Here is a 22,738-nt window from a genome sequence, read left to right on the forward strand (position 1 = left end):
ACTTCATTTGTTGCAGTTGTCAGAAATTTTCTAGGCAAACGCAAAGCTGAAAATTATGTTGAACTGGTAAACGAGATGCTTAACAGTTTCAAATTCCTTGGGTGTAATATGAGTATTAAGGTGCACTATTTACACAGTCACTTAGATCGTTTTCCTGAAAATTTAGGAGACACCAGTGAAGAACAAGGTGAAAGATTTCACCAGGATATTAAAACTATGGAGGACCGCTACCAAGGAAGATGGATACGCATATGATGGCAGATTACTGCTGGCGTTTAAAAAAGGGATTGCTCCAAAATACATTCACAAAAGTCACGGAAATGAAGCTTCCTCAATGTGTAACTGTTTAGTTTTATTGATGACTTTTTCCTCTATCTTTGTATAGAATAATACTTGCATAATATAATAATAAAAATTCCGTGTTTAACTTTTTTACTTGATCCATGGATTTAACTTAAGATATTGAAACATATATTTCGCTAAAATGCTATATCTTAAAAATTAGAGCTCCTAGGCAAAAACTAATGCCATATTTGAATTCAGGACATCAAATTCATATGAAATCAGCTCAAAATACCTGGGCACCAAAATCACTGTTGACCTGTGCTATCTTAAAGTGAAGAGGTTCCTTCATCTTTGGAAACAAACTGACAAGTAATATGTCATGCAAAATCATAGGGAGATTGATCTGAAAGTATAATTTTGTTTCCTGTGAGGCGCTCGTCGCAGATTGTGTTGCATGAAATATTCATCATACTGTGCATTGACAGTTCTATCTAGAGGTTAACTGTGTGTCAGAATAACACTAGCACAGTTGTTTGCAGCAATGATCATCACCTTTGCATTACTGGATTACTTCACTTTCGACAACTGTAACACCATCACTCACAGAACTGACATTTAAGTTTGGACTTGTGCTCAAGCCCATACTTTGATGATTGCAATATTCTGATGTAAAAAGTCTTCATGACTTTTCACATCAGACTTACATCAGATCTTCACATATGGAATCATTGCAAATGGGGAACAAGCGGCCTCCATTTAATGTTGCCATTTCTGCACTTTATTGAGAGCACACGGAACCAATGAGATGCAGTTTTTCTCATGTGAACCTTAAGAATATGCAGTACTGTTACATGAGACAGGTTAGCCTCAGTGCACTCTCATGAATTGTGTAGCACTGATTAATCTGCAGCATTATGGCTATGACCTGCATCTACATTTCTACAACTGATGGATGTCCAAGTTCAGGTTCATTCACACTCTGATATACATTTTTGAGGCATAACCCACCATGCATCTGTAATCTATGATAACAGACGTTTTGTGTGTGTTATCATAGTCAAGTCCTTAACAGCACTGTTTTGCATTACACCTTGAAGCTTCATTTTGAACTATCATTGCTGCTATAATGTCATAGGTTCCATTATAGACTACTTGACATTACAGCAGTGAACATTTACATTGCTACTGTGCAGGCACCATCATACACACAGAGAACTATATACAGCAGAGCCTCGATTATCCGACCTCCGATTAACCAACACCTTGGTTAACCGACCGTCCTAGTCGGCAAATTTCAAATGTCCACTAGTGATGTGGCACTACAATATTTGGCTATGTCTTGGCTACTTTAATATTATTTTTACGTGGTTTAGTTGGCAACACTCATTCAACCATGAAAGGGAGCCAGTATTTAAACGTGGCTTAATTTTCTAATTTTTAAACAATACAATACAGACGATTATTATTTTAAAAAATTTTTGTTAGGCTTAACTTCGATGAAAATTCAACGCAAAGTAGGTTAATAGCGATATACTAATACACTAATATACTAATTACATGGGATATAATAATATACTACACTAATAATGGATTTTTTCATACTTTTCGGTTATCCGACTTTTCAATTATCCGACCAACCCCAGTCCCCAATTGAGTCGGATAATCGATGCTCTACTGTATTTATTGTGAAATTTTGCCGCCCCTGCCGCCCCCACTACGCTACGCTACTGATTCTGACTTATTTTAATTATAAATTTCATTCTTTCTCGAACTTTTTATGAATAATATCTGTAACAGTATAAATTTTCTGTTATTTATTATCTGAGCACGTAAATTTAAAACACTAATCGCACTATTAAAATGATCTATTGTGTACGATTTGGTTCAGAGATGCATAAAGATCAAGTATTAAGTTAAATGTTCAAAAAAAAATAATCAGCTGTATTTTCACTTTATACTCATCACTCCATATTACGACAACTAAAAAAAAATAATCTATTTCGTCATGATTCGTACTGACGACGACAAAATATAATCTATACTTCGGTGGGTGACGTCATTCAGCTGACCAATCAGCGCTTTGTGCCATCTGGATATTTAGCCGCACGTTTTCAAAATACCTTATAAGCACAAGCTGTAATTGTACCGAATTGTCGCTTTCAATATAAGTTTGTCCCATGTATCGATAAAGCGAGCATTTATTTTGTAAGTGACGAAACATTATCCGGCAGTGGTGAGAAGTTCCAAGATGGCTTCTGTGAGATGCAAGGGATATTTCGAAAAAGTGGAAAGAGGCAAAGCTTTAGTTGACGCAGCTGCCAATGGTGATTATTTTCAGGTATTAAGCTTATTAAATGCCGGCATACCTATAAATGCCGCGGAATACAACAAGAGTCTATTCTATGCATCGAAAAACTACAGGACTCCTTTACAAATAGCTGCCTCCAACGGACACGCAGAATGTGTTAAATTACTGATTGATAGAGGAGGTGAGTTTTTTTCTAAATTCCTTTCTAAACAATATAGTGTAAATTATCATTTTGAATAATACAAACGAAGTTCATTAGTCAGTGTTTGTAACTGTTTTTTAAATCTAGAAAAATAAATATCTTTAGTCGAAAATTTAACCCCAAACTCACTAAATATATCAGGGCTGAACTTACTGGATATTTTTATATTGAGTGTAGCCTACTGACTTACTTTACGTATAAACAAATCAGTAGTGTGCGGTGACAATTTTCAAATGGGATCAGATGTGAGAAGACCTATTTTTCATACATTAGAACAATTAGCACTTATGCAGTTTAGGGGTACGGCTGTTTGAAAGGTTTTCTTCCATAAAATTAATCGATTCTAGACTAATTCGACTCGAATATTTTCAAAACACGTATAATTTTTTGGGAATAACCCATATAAAATATGTTATAAACAAAAAATTGTCGTAATACTTACCTAGTGTACCCCGTTCGAAGACGCCATTGCTTAACGTTGTTTTCGTTACGGAGTGGCACATAGGACGGCGGACGAGTACGAAGATTGTCACGTGACATTTGTTGGTGCTATTCGGTCACGTGACTACTCATCTCTGACGTGTTTCCTGATAACTTATTCTTTTGTGATGAATTCGCTGAACTTTGGAGACATAACACATAACATGATAAATAATAATATACAGGTATACCTCGCCTTACGTCGGTAATTGGTTCCAGGAAAACGACTTAAGTCGAAAAACGACGTAAGTCGAATTTACTTGTCTCCGAATCTACTTGTCACTAGGCTAAACCATAAATTACTATTCCCAGTTCTGTATTTTATTTATTAATGCATTTTTAATAATATATGGTTAATAAGAATCTATTTTAAGCTTACAAACAAATAAATTTTAGTTTTTAATAGAGTACAGAAAAAAGTAATCTAAATTTACGAATGCATGTACTGTACTGTAAATACAGTACATACTTGTAAATGTGTATATTTTAATATGATTTTGTGCGCTTTAAACACTTTTCTAGTGATATTACAACTTCAATATTTGTGGCGGACGGACGTAAAGTCGAATAAAATGACTTAAACTTGATTTTTATTTTTTCGTATACTTTTTTGACAAACGACGTATAATCGGGAACGACGTAAGTCGAGGTATACCTGTATAAAAAAAATTCTAATTAGCACAAGGGCTCACCAGTGGCCAAGCGGTTCCATTCCCTGAACACTGGGAGTTCAGTTGTAGGTCTGCGCCTCACTAGAATGGGCTAGTCACATGGAGTTTTCCGGGTTTTCTCCATGTCTGTAATGCCTGAATAGGGGCCAGTTCCCCTTACAAAGACCTTCTGGAAGGCATACCCCTAGTCAGATCGCCCAAGTGTTGTGTTGCCATAAATTAGTTAGTTAGTTCTAATTAGTTAATAAACAAACAAATGAAGAAAGACAGACAACCTGCATTTTAAGAATTAGGATGGTCGAAAAAGGCTCAAAAGATTGACATGCACCATAATGTATGAGAACTAAGACAGAAAGATAAAACATTATCCGTGCATCACTTTCCCAACAAAAATAAGACATATTTAATTACACAAGTCTTGTATTGACATGATTATAATGTCATATAATGATATTTATATGACATGTAAATACTTTGATATTTTACAGTGTGATAATTGTTTTAAATGAATTTTTGTAAAGACTATCAAACACTTTCAATATATGTAAAAGTTAATACATCCAAAGACTCAAATCCAATTCAAAATTCAGGCAACCTGATATAATCTGGTAGTTATCTTCCTATAAAGTCTTCTGTAATGCAAAATAAGATTATACTGAACTAAATAACAATGTGAAAGGAAAAAAATGAGCCAATAGCTAACAAAATTTGGAAAATCCTGAAGTGTCAGCAGTTCTAACTTTCTGGACTATGTATGATACATTTTACCCCTTTTCAAGATGATCCAAATTTTATTTTTCTAGAATAAAAGATGAAAACATTCTTTCCAGCATGATTTTTTTAATTCGGGAATTCTTAACCAGGGGTACATGGGCTTGAAAGTGTAAAAATCAACTTTAACTTTCCTATATTCTAAACGTATTGTTTATTATTGTATTAAGAAAGTAGTACATAAATATTACTGTATCATATGTTTTTCTGTATAACTGGTTTCTTTTGTAATTTCATTTTATGCATTTAAAATCACTATTCCAAGAAGAGATTCATGACCTTCACCTGACTGAAAGTGGTCTGTAGAACAGAAAAGGCTAAGAACCTTTTTAACTCATTAGACATATTTTATGAATCAGAATTTAATTTGTAATAAAGAAATTATTCCAGTATGATTCTTAAGAAAAAGCTTAGATACATACCCAAAAAAACTAATAATATATTAAAAATCAAAATAAATTTAGTGAAATCTTAATAAACTGAAAGCTTCAAAGTCATAATATTTAATGGTCTCAAACAAGCACAGAACCTAACACAAGGAATATGCAAATATAGTTTGTTTTTAATATCTGACAAATCAATGTTAACAAATAAGAATGGAAATGCCAAAAATTTACATCTAAAATAATAGCAAAAAGTTTTTCTAGCAAGAAAAAAAAAATCAGAAATAACATGTCGCAGATATTTGCCTCAACACTAACAGCATTACAGTGTTACACGAGTATCACTGTTAGAGCTGCATGTTAAATTTTGAAATTGAATATCTTAGCTAATATCCAACTTATTTTTATTTATAAGACTATATTTTAAAATGCAACTAACCCAAAAGCAAACAAAATATAATATACAAATATGTTTGCATTTTTCTGAACTTCCAGCAATACAGATACATTCATAATTATTTACAATTATTGTTGAATTTTCTTTTTATAAACAGTAAAACTGATTCTGAGGAGAAAAAAATGAATGCTAGAGTTTGCAAACACAATCCAATAAGAATAATATTAACCAAATTCTTTTCTTAAAACCCGACTAATATAATTTGCATTGACTAATTTTGCAAATAGTGTAAATCTGTATCAAATTAACAACACAAAGCACCAATGTAAGCAAACTTGTACCATTTGCTTTGTAGTTTGTTGGAATTGCTAATTTATAGCTACATTTATGTGGAAGCTATTACTGATTCATTATATTTTTGCTTCCTTTCAAACATTTCTTAAACAGTTATTCTTTAAATTTATATAAAAATCTCTCTAAAACAACTAGTTTGATTCATTTTATTTTGAAAGAATTTGCATTCAAAGACAAGCTAGAACATTCATAACTGGATTTAGTTAGTTCGGTAACATTGATTGTAAGAAATTTAATCGAAGAGTTTACGATGAAAATATACTTAAAGAAGTTTTGAATTAATTGAAACTTCAGACCTCTTTTTTTACACTGATCATTGGTTACAGTATATAAAATCATGTTAAAGCAAACGATTAACGAGGCATCAGTGAAGCAGTATAAGCTGTCAAAATTACACCAATGAGTGGATTAATGGAATTGATTACTATGGGCTAGAGAGAAAAGATGATGCCGCAATCCATACTATCCACGATAAACTGTAAAAGGTCCAGATTGGATTCAAATCTGATCTACAGCAATCTGTCTCACATCTAGTCAACTAAAACTTATAATGAAATGTCCACATTAAAATTTTTAATGAATTATTCAATTGTTCCATAAACATTAATAAATGGGTAAATTCATCACATTTATGATGTAATCAGAGCTGCTTAAAATTCAATTATTGAGTTATAGGGAAATAAGCAAGTTAAATGATGAAAAAATAAGAACATTCAGACATAGAAACAACATTTTTTCTAAAAAGTTTGTGAATATTAAATTATCATCATCATTTATTATTAATTTACGATTATGCAAACATACACTAGGAGATGACTACTGCAGATTTTAAATTAAATGGGTAATCTTTCTCTAGCTAAAAGTTGAATTAATGCATGTGTTAACTGAAGGGTTTAATTTTAAAACATCTTATCCACTTTCAACTTTTTTGGCAAATGAATATGACAAATAAATAAATAAAATTTTATTATAAAAACACTATTAAAATGCAGAAGTATTTTGTATGCTAATTCTTGAGACCAAAAACAGTGTATATTCAGAATCATTTTCATTGTCTTAAGTAACATTATAGAATAATTAAAGAAATTACTTTGGACCCCAAGGGATGACTTGAACTAAAGGCGGACACAAAAGACATTTTGAAAGAAAGTTTTATAGGACAAGAAACATTTAAAAGAAAGTGAAAAAGACATATAAAGATGAGTAACGGGGACATGTTTCTGCAATATGGTTTCGCTATAGAATGGCAGCTGTCTTTTTACGGATGAGTTGTTTTCAATTGTAAACTCATATTTGAAAGAAATTTTTAGCGATTTATAGAATGTTTTAAAACAAAATTAAAATTGGAAATAAAAAGAGAAACCACCAATGAATCCGAAAGAATCAATACCTTGATTTTGAAAATTTGGGCAAAAGACCTAAAAATAGCTACTTCAATTAATGCATGTAATAATTCTACTAAGTGAGATAAGTAGGAAACAAAAAATCTAAGGAAAGGATCCTTTACATTTGTCAGAATATGTCCATAAGAATCTTTACATTCATTGCAGGATGAAAATTAATTTAACAAGTTCTGTTTTTGTTTATTTTCTACTCTGCCAAATCAAGAACTCAATGTGGCCATGAACAACAGTTTCCTGCTTTCAAAAATACAGTATATCTACTTGAATAACTTGCATACCTTATTTTTTAATATACCAGTTTAAAAAAAAAAAAAAAAGGAAAAAAACTTGACTAATTTATGGTTGTAATACAACAGCAATCTTCACTCTCACTGTTTCGTAGCATTCAATACGGCAGTTTACAAGTCCATACGGAGTCTTTATTTATCCTCATTTTCATGAAATTAATTACACAAAAACATTTAATAATATTGCTTGTAACTACTGAGTATAGATGGTCATTATTTTAAGCAAAGTTATCCAGTTGATAAGAAAAATTCATCTCTAGCAAAGCAAGCAAAATACTTAGTGACTAAAAGCACACTAAATTTCATGGTTTGCATCATCAAATTTATTTTGAATAAATTGTGGATTTTGACTTTTTGCCATAATTTTTTGAGAAAAAGTGTGTAGATTATTGAGTAAATACAGTATTCGTTATGTTGAAGATAGGTTGGATATGTTGGATATTATGATGCAATTTAATGGCAAAAATATTGAAGCTAATGAATATTTAATCATTTTTATATTTATTATAAAAATCTATAATTCAGATTAGGTAGGATGATATTAAAATTTATGAAATTTTGTCACTATCATGAAAATGAAGAAAGTGAAATTTCTTATTCAAATATATTAGATAATAATATGATCAGATTAACATGCAAATATTCTTAGAAATGTAACATTTATCAGCTTAATATAATCTAGCTTAATAACACTTTTGTAGCACCATAAAAGTAATTTTTGACTCCAAACAACTGATAAAGCACTATGCTAATGCTAATATCTTTATAACCTTAGAGTGCATCCACACATTCGTTGCTCACTGAGTACTGAGCACACATTCTGCAAATACTGTATTGAATAGTACGGATGGTTTATACTCATGGTGAATATTTGGCATTTGCCATTTCCTCATCTTGTCAGAAAATTGTGCTGAATCAATGGAGATGAATATTCGTGTATGTGTGTAAATTTGGCAAGCACAAATGTACACACACTTCGACAAATGCAAAATTATTTGGCATTCAGTGAATAGCAAACGTGTGGATGCATCCTTAAGGAGTCAGTTATTCCAGAACTATAATATGCAAATATTCATTTGTCGTCATCACTATTTGCATAAATCTGAACATGACTGAATATCTGCAACTTAATCTGGTAACAATTAAATATTTGTCAAACATCAATAATATTGGAGAAAACAACCTTCAAGCATTACTTCGTCTTCTTATCATAAAGATCTTACTATTAGAAGTCATTACAGATAGCATAAATGCTACATACTTTCCTGAAGATAATTGTTACATAATTTATAATATGTTTCATAAATCTTGGCCAGGCTGCTGCAATGTGTAACGGCAAGAATGACTAATTATATAACCTGTATCTTTCACTTGGATCACTAGTATACACATTCTTTAGCATGTTGACTGGCCCTAGGAAAATTTTTTTTTTTTTTTTTTTAACAGGATAGTTAAACACTAGAGCCATGGCTGTTATTTATGTATATATGGTGAATGCAATAAACCTGCATATTTGGCTCAAGTGAATACTCTTGTCAGTTATTGCTTTGTAGAGCACCATGATTCTACACTGTATGAATCATTCTAAATACTGGTCTCAAATTATCCCCATGCCATCAGCTATCAATACACAATGTTTCAATAGTAAATTGTGAGTTATAAACAAACCAACTTACAAACACATACTTGCAACGGAGTCATATATAACTCACATGCTACACATTTTTTCATTCATCAACGTGCTGAGCAGTTGTCACCGAAAGCGACATTTTTTTCCAACGATAGTCGATAATGCTTTCTGGAACAGTGATATAATAATAACGATGCCATTTCTGCTATATCTCCACACATTTTTTTCAATGTTATTAAAAGAAAAGCCATTAAATACATTTATTAGAAAACAAGAAAATTACGATTTATTTACTTTCTCATCCAAAAAGCTATTTCTGCAAGTGGCATCCGTCTCAAAAACAGAGTCAATAGTATAGTCAAGGTGCCAGTGCATTTCGATGCACAATAAGCATGTCAATAACAGATTTAACAATTGAACGTACATGCTAAACATGCTTGCATACCGGAAAAAAAAAAAAACTCCCCACAACAGCATCGGGTTCTCACCTAGTGCAAGTTATGCTAGTCTTGTGCCACAACTGGCACATTAAATTATCCATACCCCGCTCGGATAACACGCAGCTCCCAGCCAAGACTTACTCGACAACACGTTTGCAGCGAGTCTCGAAGGGCATTTTCTCCAAGGTTACGTTAAGCAAACAGAATTATTACAACCACGTCGACAAAATTCTGTCTGCGTAAACTCTACGGCATTCGTTAAGTAACGAATACGACGGCATTTTGATTAGTCAGTACGCACGGTTCGTACCTACTACACAAAACTCGACCATATTCGTTACGAGCGTAACGAAGTCTGCGTACCTACCGCACTTTTACATTTAACACATACTCACCTGCAATTTATTAGAATATTTAGCAGTAACTTCAAGCAAGACGTCTCTAGCAATAGGCAAACTGGAATCATCAGTAATTAGTAGAATATGTAACGGGGTCGTTGTATGTTCGAACAGTGACGATAAGCATATGATAAGTTTGTCTTTCATTCTAATGTGATCCTGCACATGAGTAAACAACATAACAATTTCAATTGACTGTGAAGAATTGCTCCAATGAAACTTGTATGACTCAATGACAGAACTAGCATTGAACACGGTAGAATTGAACACTGTATATTGGTCTGATCTAGTTTGATACTTGGCTTTGAAATCTTTTGATTGAAATAATAAATATACAACGCAAACTATGCATAAGAAGAAAGGGATTTTGAATAAGTGACGACGTAGACGATTCGTCTGAGCCATGAATGGCTTCGAGACAACTTCATCACCTTTTTTGAAAGAAAATTCTCGTTGCAAACGTCACATTTACCTTTCCATTACTTAATCGAATTAAATTTAAAAGAAAACCGGTGTCGCATACAGTCGCAACGAACACCTTTTTCATCGCCTCCGTCCCCCATCGGACGCCATTACGTGTCCACCCTTCACTTTCAACGAAAAAAAAAACTTTCCCTAAATGTTTACATTTTTAGGGAATTTCCGAGGAAAAACTCACTTTCGAGTTTAAAACTTTTCCCTAAATGTATACATTTTTAGGGAATTTCTGGTAAAAAAAAAACTATCGGGTAAAAAAAATTCCGTGACATTTTTTTAAAATTTCCGTATATTCTTAATTAATTATTACAATTATATTAAAAAAAAACATATATATATTTTATTCAGAAATGTGTTAATTAAAAATATAAATTTAAGAACTGATAATGCTAGAGGGAAAACATTGATGTAAATAAACGACTATTATTGGTTTTTAGGCCTATTTACTAATTGTAATTAAATGGTTATATTTTAAAAACATTAATTAAATTATTATTTAATTGTGTTATAAAACAAGTGAAATAATATTTTTAAAAAATTAACGTAAATTTCAACTATATTTTTTTAAAAATAAAAATAGATTACTATATATAATCCGATTTATAAAAATTTTAAAAACTAGTAAACAAATAGTTATAAAATTAATATTTAATAATAATTAAAATTAAATAATAATAATCGTAATCCACTCGGCAGAGAGTTGTTGAGATGATGGCCAATTTTAGGCCATTGCCGATGGCTGATAGATAAGTTTAAGTCTATAAAATAGGCTGAAAGCATTTACAGTAGACCCCCTATAACACTGTTGATAATTCCATTTTATATGAATTCCATGTTGTACGAGTCACATAGATTTTACAAATACGTGAGCCGTTCACAGCCCGGCACACGTATTTGTAAAATATAAGTGACTCGTACAACATGGAATTCATATAAAACGGAATTATCAACAGTGTTATAGGGGGGGTCTATTGTATTTTCAGGTTTTATTTGTTTGCGACAACGCGACATGTGGGCGATGCCCCGGGAGTACTTTCTACGTGAAATTAGCCATTATTTATGTGTTACTAACGTGAAAAAAGCCGGAAAACTTCGCACGATCGACTCATTGGCCAGGCGCGAACCCATGATCAAACCACCATTGTTCGGTGGTTTTATCCACACGACTACCATAAGGTTAGAAGAAAACTAGGGGTTTCTGCCATTAAGGAATTGATCTACCAATTTGCTTGTATATCTTTGCTTGTATTCTTCAATTTTTTCAGCACAAATTGCTACTCTCGGAGAGTGTCTACCTAAGTGCTATGTCCACTTCATCCTATTTTACTACAGAGCCTTCAGCCTGTGACATCATACATCGTACTGTATTCAAATCGCTTTCTTTGTCGAATAATTAATGGGCGGATGGCCGAGCGGTAAAGATGGAATCCTTTCGCTTTGGAGGATCGAATCCGGACGGGTCGTAAAAGCCCCAGGAATTTTTTGAATCAGTCAGGATATGTCGGGCCCCCGTTCCTCACCACCCGACCGCCCTATTGTGGGCCTGGCCGAACTCATAATTGGCTTGTTAAAGGAAGCCCTCACAGTGTCTACGGGGAGGAAAGAGTTTAATAGCTGTGTATCCCTGATTTGAAGCCATTTTCTTGATTCTGTTGAGCTCTGTCTTTCTTGTTAATCATACATATCTTTTATAGAACATATCACTGATGAATTCATTAAGAATATATTTCTCTAATTTGCGTAACACAAGTTTTACATAACAAACCAGACACTGGATCCACAAGAACGCCTTTCTTTTGTCTGTATACTTGTTCATTGAAATTAAATAACAACTCATAGTACACTAGGTTTGCTAACTCTATCACCTTTTTGCCAATTCCGGCATCCAGAGTAGCATAAAGATGGTTTGAACCTTAAGTTAGAGAAGGAAAGTTCGACGTGGATAATGGTAATAGTAAATGAAAATAGGGATTGGAAAGTTATATGGAAAATATACATGTGGTACCCACGGGGTGTGAAGAAACTGCTTGGCGTATTGTAATGAATGCAATGATGACAAGAAGTTATTTTAGAGATTATCATAGAATGAGAGATGGAAATGTAATAATAAGTCGTTTCATCTCGTCCGTACCTTTCATATTTTCTTTGAATTTGAGAGTGCTGCTGCCGTGTGGAACTGGGTTGTGAACAAGTGGTTTTGTACGGGAAAATATTAGATGTCAATATAAGTATAGCTGTAAGGAAAATGCCTACATGCTAAATTGAATCATCGCTCTAGATAAAAGAGCAGTGTGGAAGGCTAGATGTGTAGAAGTGTATGAAAGGAGATGGTTAGACTCTAAGATGATTATTAGTGAAATTAAAAAAAAAACAGGCTGTAAGGAAAATACAGAGTGACATGAAGGCAATGAAGATAGTGGGGAAACAAACCTGCTATGGCGGCTTGATTGGCAAAGTTTTGGTTGAAAGAAACCAAAAGCCGTTGTACGAGTTCTTAGTGAGTAGCCTACTTAAAGTGGTATTGGATTTTAGATTTCTTGTATTTTTTAAATAATTTTAAATGTGTTATCACCCATTGGACCCTAAACTTTTTACAGCCTTTATTTTTAAATGTCATACTGGTTTTCTAGGGGTCTGCTGGTTCTGGTGGAAATTATGTTTTATTGCCTTTGGAAATGTGTAAGATGTTTCAGTGGCTTAAACATAGAAACACGTAGAAGTGAAATTGTATGTGGTATCCGGTTTGCAGGATTTTGTTTGATGTAGCGTAAGAAGTATGTAAGAAAAAAAGATGTCTGTCGGGATTTATGAATTATGTATTTTCTGACAGTTATAGAAAATTAGTCGAAATGTATTTTTAATGCTGTAAATAAAACTTTTGTGGTTTATTACACGACAGTCTTAACGAGCTCAAAAAATCTATTTTATTTCTGACGACGGCCATAATTAGAGAAATTAGATTTTTTGAGCTCGTTAAGCGACGTTGATTGGGCTTTTGAGGAAGTGAGATTAGTGAGTTTGGAGGTGGAGAGGGTGATAAAAGCAAAATGTACATTTATTGACCCGAGTATTTACAATAATGAAATAGCAAAACACAAAATTGCTCGGGCTTAAGTGTGGGGAGCGTTAGGGATGGTTGGGAAGGAATATTTTTTCTAGGTGTCGAAGAATATTCATGCCAAATTTGGTGAACGTTATAGAGCCCTTTATCTAATACACATACAAATGCACATTTTCTCTTAAATATATGGATATAAATAAAACTTATCAGTATAGTTAGCTAATTTCTCACTAATTACTTTTCCATGTTTGTTCTTCAAACATACTACTGTACTTCAATAGTACAACTCTTACAAATAATCGCTTGACGGGGAGCTGCTATTTGGTACGTGATGTGTCGCCATCTACCGAACAGACACAGACAGACATAAATCTATTAGTTTCATTTATATAATGTAGATTTTGAGATCGTAAGCGCATTTAAATCTTCTCCAGAATCTTCCCCACTCCTTCGACCTATAAACACCGAAATTTAATAGCATCAATGCCCGTAATATATATAAATCTCCCTGAAAATTTTCACAAAAATTCGACAAAAGGCAAAGGTTAGGAGTCTTAAGACACACAAACATTAACCGAAACAAATGACTGATGTTACGTCCTTCGCTTCATAAAGATATTCGGAGAAATTCCCATTGGAATATCCATTGAGCAACCACTAGTTTTCACTCGATATTCTCGACTATAATTGAATTCACAGGCTAGAAGACATGAATTTTCTGGTGACATGAAGGAGCAAAAACGAAAAATAGACATAGAACAATGTTTATGTGTGTGTTTCGATGTCGTTAATGGCTTTACTACCTCCAAAATTCGATTATCTTAACTGTACTGTACTTAACTTATAGGTAAAGTATTTGTATATATTCTAGCTTCAATTTCTTAAATAAATAGTTTTTAAAATTATATGATTGTATAATGTTACACGTTAAAAAAATATAAAGATTTTTTCATTAAATAAATTTAGGATTATGTTATTTATATGTAAAAGCATATCTAAATATTTTACTATTAGAAAACAATAAATGTAATTAATAAATGTAAAAACTATAGTCGAAATTCCATAAAAAAAACAACTGGTAGAACTGGTAAAACACAGCGAAATTTAGGATTTCATTAGGAAACTAAGATCTTTAAGAATATCTATTAAGTTAAATACGTAATCTTTCGGGTTGAATTAACTTTGGATGGTTGTATTAAATAATATTAAATTTACCCAACAACCATTAACAATCATAACATAACATAAATTTTTCCTTACCTGAATTTTGTTCCTCAACGACACTTTCCACATTCGAAATCTTATTCATTATCACGGCGTTTTCCTTCTCCAAATTCGAAATTTTAGTAACAAAATTTTGATTTATTGTTTCTGTATTCACTAACAATTCTGTATCTTGTGGAAAAGTTCAGTAAAGGATCATTGCAAGTTCCAAAAAGAATTAAAATTACGATTGGAAATCTTCTAATCCGAATCATGCACCTTAAAATATGAGTCTAAATGACTTATATTATTGGCAAGCGCCAAATCCGACAGAGGGGGCTGTTTTTGAGCCAAGATGGCTGCCGAAACAGGTAAGGAGCCGACCACGTGATTGTTTACGTGGTCGGCTCCTTACCTGTTCTATATAGTCTAGTTCGATATAGTCTAGAATTTGACATAAATTCAATGATTCGTTCTTCATTTGGTCCTCGCAGTAGTCGTCACTGATAGAAACTGAATTGGCTCAAACACTGAACAAACACGTGGTCGGCTCCTTACCTGTTTCGGCAGCCATCTTGGCTCAAAAACAGCGCTCTCTGTCGGATTTGGCGCTTGCCAATATTAGGCATAATTCAGTGTTACGCAGAATACGTAAATTCGGTCCTGGCATGTGTTATAAACGATAGATCGAGACACGAAATCTGGCCACCTAAATGATCATTCTACTCGTAATTAATAATAGAAAAAGTTTTTAAATAAAATATCATAACAGATGGCGCCACATGCATTATTATTTATTGTTGCCGAGAAAGTTACGCAACTCGTTGTTAGGGGTTTTTTTTTTAATTAATTAACTTATATTTCGCCTTATACTCAGGGATGATCTATTCAAATTTTAGATCATTAGAAAATACACATAAACCTTTAATAAATTGAATTTTGATCATTTAAATTTATGCAAATTTAAGAAAAAAAAAATAGGAAAAGCAACATTTATTTTTAATAATTACTTTATTGATCGATCAATTTTTAAAATAAAACTTTTAGTTTTTATTTTAACAAAATTTTCTTTTAATTAGTAGGAGCTACCCCTTTGTATTGAATTCTCGAAATAACGTAATCACCTCTTTCTTTCGAAGGGAATATTACATGAGAAGGATAAATAAACTGTACAGGTTGGGCGAATTTTCGAAAATTTTCAGATTCGGCCATTGTATTCGGAACAGTTGGAATAGATATCGCGTATGCCACTGGGATGGGATAGGAAAATTCGAATAAACCTGATGATGAAGCAGGTTGCATGGCTCTTAATTGAGGATATTTGATGATTCTGGATGCAGTTTGATCTTCAGTTTTGGTATTTTGTTTCAACTCACAAACTATAGACTTTTCACTTTCATCATGTGTACTAGTTTCACTTCTATACGATGGTTCGTCTCGTGTGCTTGAGCTTTCACCATGTGCTTCAGTCTCACTTCTATTCGCTGGCTTGTGATTACGTGTTTCAGGTTCACTTATTTGGTACAATGGATCATTCATTGTGCTCAAGTTTTCTGCAGTTTCTGTATGAACATAATCTAAATTTGCGGAGTCATAAGCTGTGTCTCTAGAAACAATTTTTTCTTTAGATTCTCTTGTAATATTTATGATGTCACCAATAATTCTCATCTTAGGTGAATCATTTATAGTTTTATCATCATTTAATTCCAAGTTTTTGCTATTAGCAACACGCGAATTGTTTATTATATCCATTTTTAGATTGGTTGCATTGATGAAATAGTGAATTGCTCCAGAATTATCAGGATCTTCAGTTGTGGCTAAGACTTCAAAATAATTTTGATTACTCGAAGAGTCTTCGAATCGATGATTTAAGTGTGAAATGAAAGATTTTGTAGTGACATCTTGTGTTGTATTTGAAGATTGTTTCATTTCTCGATGATTAAATGTATTAAAATCTTCTTTCGAACTACCACTAGACATCTTCATTATGCGATTTCTATCGTAAATAACAATATCTGCTGAAGTCACCTTTGATTCAGTAGTTGTTTCTTCAGGATGCCAAGAAGTTGTTATCTTCTCATCTTTAATAAAACTCTTTAATGTTTGATCCTCGTGCAATTTTTTAAAGTTTTCTTCCTCTGTAAGCACTGAAGATTCTTGTGTTGCTTTCTTCACCGTGTTACTTCCAAGATTTTCGTTTTGAGCGTGGATAAAGTCTGTGAAAATTTCATCAGGTGTTTCTCCGGATGAAAATTCCTTATCATTTGTTGACTGAGTTATCAATCCGTCACTAGCATCATTTGAAACGGTTGTAATCGGTTTATAGTAACTGTTTTCTATATGTGTTTTTGCATTAATACCACTAGATTTATCATCATTTTCTTTATCTCCATTGCTTGCATGTACTTCTTCTGCTTCAGGAAACTGAAAGCGAAATTCTGTAGTTACCTCAGTTGTAATTGCGCTAGTTACGTCTTCTTCGATACACTCTTCGTCATCCTTACTTTCATCAATTTTACCATTTATCTTATTTTTAGATTCTGGGGAAGTATTCGAAATAGAACTATGTTGGAATATTTTATTAGTATTGTAGAAATCCTCAGCAGAATCGCAAGTTACGGCTACACTCGGTCTTGCACATATTAATGTTTTTTGGTCGAAGATTGTGTGTTCCGGACACATGAAACTATACTGAAGAGCTATACGACTACCTGTTTGAGAGAATGTAGGATGGCAAACATGATATATTTTGCAATCATTGTAGACATCTGCATAATATCCATACACTTTTCCATCACAAGAAAATGTCGTATCGATTTCAACAAAGAGATTTCCTGCTCCCGCTGGAAGAGTTAGTTTACGAATCCTTACAGGCTGTTAAATATATATAAAATACATTATTTATATAATTTTTTTTAAGATTTTGATGCATAAATTTGGTTTATAAATAAAATATTAAGAATAAAATAAATGGAATAATATAACAATGTGTAAAAGATTGCTCTCTAATTAAAGTCCATTGAATTATTATGTTAATAAGGAATACCGATATGTGTGTATATAGGTATATACACACATATCGGTATAAATTAAAGATTCTTACATGTAAAAATACTCACAGAAGAGTATATTTTTTTGCGGGTGTGAGAACACTTGCCTGGCTTTTGTTTTATTGTGTTTATTAATATAATTACTTTTAATCCTATTTTATACTATTTAACTAAATATAATATACAAAATTATATATTAAACATAAAAAATACAACAAATTTAACATTAATAAACAATTTTATACGTTTTATTTGAATTTAGCAAACTTACTCTTTGTCCTGCCAAACTAGTAGAAAGTAAGGAAACTGGGGGAAAAAAACAAGCAAAAGAATGAAAAGTTTTGAATGAAAATTTCTAAAAAGTAAATTTAAAAAATCATAAAACTTACTTAAAATTAACAGCGCGTTTCTATGCATGTTAAGGTACTTCGTAAGATGCCAATTCTTGATCTTAAACAGTCGAAATTTTAAAAAGGATATGTGAAATTACTTGAAAAAAATGTAACTAAACTGAAATTTCATTGGCTCTTTTCTAATCTTTTCGAATTTCATAAAGTATTCAAGTATTTATCTGAACGTTTTGCAAAATGATGACTGTGTAAAATTGTAGAAGTACAGTACAAGTCAGAGAAACTCACGGTTTCCTGCAGTTTTTATCAAAATATAACACTATTATATTTAATATAATCGAAAATACAATTCATACAATAAAAAATGCAGCATTTTTTAAAGATTTAAACACATTACTTAACCGTTAGATCGCGAACTCCAGAGAAATGTAATCTTCTACCAAGAAATTGCTAATTATAACTCTACTTATATATAAAGTAAAATATATTGTATGTAATCTGATTATATACAATTAATATAAAAATATATTTAAGAAAATATATATATAATAAGGATAGTAAGTAAGTAGATAAGCTATGATACTCTCAGTTATGACTAAGCAAGTGTTGTAACATTTTGTTTCTTTACAGATAAAGAATGATAGATTATTATTTTTTAAACAAACAGGAAATTATCTTAAGTTATTTAAATATTTTAGTATTTTACCGTATATAACAAGAAGTTTTTAAGGCTATTTATCATTTATATAACTAGAATTTGGGGCATTGTAACATTAGGCAACTTAATGTGTTACAATGCCTCAAATTCTGTGCGTGGGACTAGGTAAGTAGGAACACTTAGGACACAATAGCATTCATAGGGACTTTGTGGCTACTCTATAAGGAAGGAAATAAGCTCCTAAGAGTAACCAATTACCAGTGTTATTCACTTAACCTTAATGAGTAAATCTAAAAGAAAAATGTTATGGGTATACTCTAGATTAGACGGGTTCGAAGGTATTTTTTGTTGAAAGAGGTTCACAGAAAATAGGGAAAAGGTTGTGAAAGTCTCGGATCTTGATCTAGTACAGTGATTCCACTGTACTAAATCAAGATCTGAGACCCTAAAACACGAGATCGTAGGTCATCTGTGCTTAAAAACTGTAATTGTGAACTTGTAATTAAAGACTAACATCATTTAGAATTATATAATGTCCGTAATTTTCTTAAATTACAATAAAATCAAGAACAATATGCTGTTTTAATACATAAATCATAAAATAATATTCAAGTAAATTTAATTAATATGTAAATACCTTTACGATTAACATATTTTTAAGTTAAGCAAATGGACGAAATTATTCCCATAAATAAACTACCATAATAGCAAGCAATCAATTATAGTTTATGTAACTTTAATTAAAGATCAAATTATTGCAACATAATATATATTTCTAATTAAAAGGAAAAATGTGTTTTAAGATGTAGAAGCTTAAATAATTTATTTAAAAAAAAAGAATCCAGCAACGAGTTGCTTAACTTTCCCGGCAACATTTAAAATTTTCGTTGCGCTATCTGTTACGATATTTTATTATTAAAAACTTTTTATATATTTAATTATTATAAAATGTCAAAAAGCTTAANGTCATTGGCAAGGAGGAAAACCCGGAAAAAACTCCCGCTGCCAGCTCGTCCGAGTGAGGCGCGAACTCCCCCCGATCGAACTCCGGTGTTTAGGGTCAACTAGTTGTCATAGCCTTGTCCTCTAAGCCATTTTAACTCGAAACCTAATTTTTCAAATGTGTCAGAATAAGTTCTGTCAAACCCTCTCCAGTTGAATCACAAGCTTCAAAAAAAAAAAAAAAAAAAAATTTCTTCGATTTTATATTTATTTTGAATGGTGTTAAAAGCGATAACTCTTATTGTTAATGAGAGTTGTTCAATATGACTTACGTCTGGGATACAATCGGCGATTATCGAAAAATATTTAGCTATTTTTGTTATTTCGACAATTTTGCTTAAAATTACATTTCCCATCAAATTTATCAATTCATCTTGTATATTATTGCTTAGATAAGTCACAGACCATTTATCAGACTCGCGTTGAACTCTCCTCATATGTTCTTCCATAACTGGATCAAACTCAGAAAGCAATTCAACCAACTTTAGGAAGTTTCCGTTATTAGGCTGAAACAAATGTTCAGTTGTTCCACGAAAAGCTAAGCATTGTGAGGCCAATAGTCTAATTATTGACAATTCTTTTTAGAACTCCTTTCCAATGCTGAATTTCTATATCCATAATTCGCTGATATTCAGCGTCAATAGTTTTTTTCTGTTTTAATCGAATGTCCAATTCTTTCCATGCTCTAAATGCATTTCTGTGATTTACAGACTTTTCGTGGATTGTCAGGGTTCTTGGAAGATTTTCCCAGTCAAAATAGCCTTTTTTTGGGCCAGTCACTAATAGCGGACGAATTATCAAATAAAATACAACAATAGCAAAAAACAGCATCATTTGTAACAGAATAAATCAACCAACTTCTCTCAACGACTTCACCATTGCTCAACACTTTCGAATAATAGCCTTCCTTTAATAATAGGAAACTCGAATTCTTTTATTTGATGTGGACCCCTCTCCACTAGTATTTGACAAGTTTCAGATGACATGCAAAAAGCATTCCATGACGCAGGATTAGAAGAAATTTCGTTTAATATCTGCTGGCTGTCACTGCTACTGCTACTCGGCTCTTGATGAACTTCTGATGGTGTTATATTTTGGCTCACTTCAACAACTTCTTCTGGAAGTGATTGGGGCGGCACTGAGTTTTTATTTGCCAAATCTAAAGCAGACGCTGTTGATGTGGATATGGACGGTTCATCTAAACAGGATTTTTGTACTAAGAATTTCTTCATAACATAGCTTTTTTCCTTCTTCCCTTTTCTCTAAGCGTTTCTTTTTATATTGACTTCCAGACAATTTTTTCCTTTTCTGTTCCATACTGTAATAAAAATATTAAATAAAAATTCACAGTCCTTCGCAAAGACCGGAGGGTGTCATTGAAAAGGATTAAATATGATGATGTTTATCATGCTATTAAAACAGAGTAGATAAAATAACGATAGAAATGAGTTGCAAAGCTAGTAAGATTTGTAGGTAACAAAACGTAATCTTATAATATAATCGAGATGAGTTGATAATAATGATAATGATAATAAGCGCAGAACCCAAACGGTTAGGAGTTGACTATTGAAAGTTGGTACACAGGGTACGTCACGAGAATGTACTGTACACTAAGAAGGGATTTTTCGAAATTTTCCCGCAGGGAAGAAAGAGAGAATTAAATCTTATCCTTAAAAACTCAGCTTCTACTGAACTATTTTAGATGTGGTTTTCTGTTTTTAACTACATTTTAGTGGGGGACGTCATGAAAATGCACACTAAAAAAGGATTTTTGGAAATTTCAACCCCCCTCGAGGGAAGAGGAGGCGAGAGTCAATTTTCGTCGGTATAAAGTGTAAATAATAAATAAAGAAAGTAAATATTGGCACATATAGTATAGATTTTGGCAATTAATAAATATTTTAATAATTTTTATCTTTTGGGTAACCCAAAAACAATAAATCCAAAATTCGAAAAATTCGAAATATTGAATTGNATTATAAAATGTCAAAAAGCTTAATTTTGAAGATAGAGATGAGTTTTATAAAAATTGTAAATGCTAATAACGAGTAAAATTGCCATTAACTCTGACTGTACTGGTGATATGACACGGCCCCCTTTATCTCCCCACCCTCTCGATCTTTAATCACCAAAATTTAACAGTATCAGTCTCCATAATATCCAAATCTTCTTGCAAAATTTCAGAAATTTTCGACAAAAAACACGGGAGTTATTAAGGTTCAAAGATTGATTTGTTTATGGCAATGCGATACCACCCAGGAGGACATTTTAAAGAAACTGGCCCCTGTTTAAGTATTACTAACGTAAAGATAATCCGAAAATCTTATGTTGCCATGCACCAACCCACTTCCAATTATCTTTTCACTCATGCTGATCTCACTCCATAATGTAGATAACATTGTAAGACACCACGAAAGCCAGGCAGTATATATCAGAGCTGACTTGACTCCATTGTGGATCAGATCCTCTGTGTAATAGCGGAATTAAAGCAAGTTAAGCCAAACCCATAGGGCATTTTTTTAAAGAAATTCTTTTAAATTTATTGTTTTTGTAAGTAAAAAGGGACCAAAACATAGATTTTAATTAATGGGTCAAATTTCTAGGAGCGTTATAGGTCACATTTGGGCAACTTGTAATGTGCTGAAAAGGCCATCAAGTAGAGAACAATTGGAAAAATATTTATAAAATTTGGATTAAAGGCACATTTTATCGAGTTCAAATTTTATAACGTGTCCAAATAACAGTTTATAACTGTCAAAAAAATTAGTTTTAATTGGTCGATTGAAGACGATTTAAAAAAAAAAATACAACTGACATTATATAAAAACTATTACATCATTATTTCCACCGTAAACCGATGATTTCAAGGTTATTATATAAACTTGGAAAAGTTTTCCTCAAGTTTATACGTTTTGTACATTCAATATA

The 22,738-nt window shown here is 32.2% G+C and overlaps 2 protein-coding genes across 3 annotated transcripts in view; both read right to left on the reverse strand.

The window, feature by feature from the left end:
• Positions 1-15,030, reverse strand: part of LOC111613684 (xyloside xylosyltransferase 1-like) — a 22,437-nt gene extending 7,407 nt beyond the window's left edge. The window contains exon 1 of one of the 2 annotated variants that reach the window (XM_023355029.1): positions 14,808-15,030. In XM_023355029.1, coding sequence (XP_023210797.1) covers positions 14,808-14,840 — 33 coding nt within the window. In that variant the 5' untranslated portion in view covers positions 14,841-15,030. Of the gene's footprint in view, positions 1-10,006; positions 10,624-14,807 lie in introns of those variants that run through there. The other variant, XM_023355028.1, reaches the window with a different exon arrangement.
• A 743-nt stretch (positions 15,031-15,773) lies between these two features.
• On the reverse strand, positions 15,774-19,575 carry LOC111613687. The gene is made up of 4 exons (XM_023355033.1): positions 19,446-19,575; positions 18,190-18,444; positions 18,072-18,106; positions 15,774-17,624 (listed from the first exon to the last, which is right to left on the reverse strand). Exons 2-4 carry the CDS (start codon positions 18,215-18,217, stop codon positions 15,822-15,824), a joined length of 1,866 nt encoding a protein of 621 aa, XP_023210801.1. The 5' UTR covers positions 18,218-18,444; positions 19,446-19,575; the 3' UTR covers positions 15,774-15,821.
• Positions 19,576-22,738: the final 3,163 nt, after the last annotated feature.

The sequence above is a fragment of the Centruroides sculpturatus genome, unplaced genomic scaffold (assembly GCF_000671375.1).
Source record: "Centruroides sculpturatus isolate CEXI.00-Female unplaced genomic scaffold, Cexi_2.0 scaffold1984, whole genome shotgun sequence".
Taxonomy (NCBI): Eukaryota; Metazoa; Arthropoda; class Arachnida; order Scorpiones; family Buthidae; genus Centruroides; species Centruroides sculpturatus.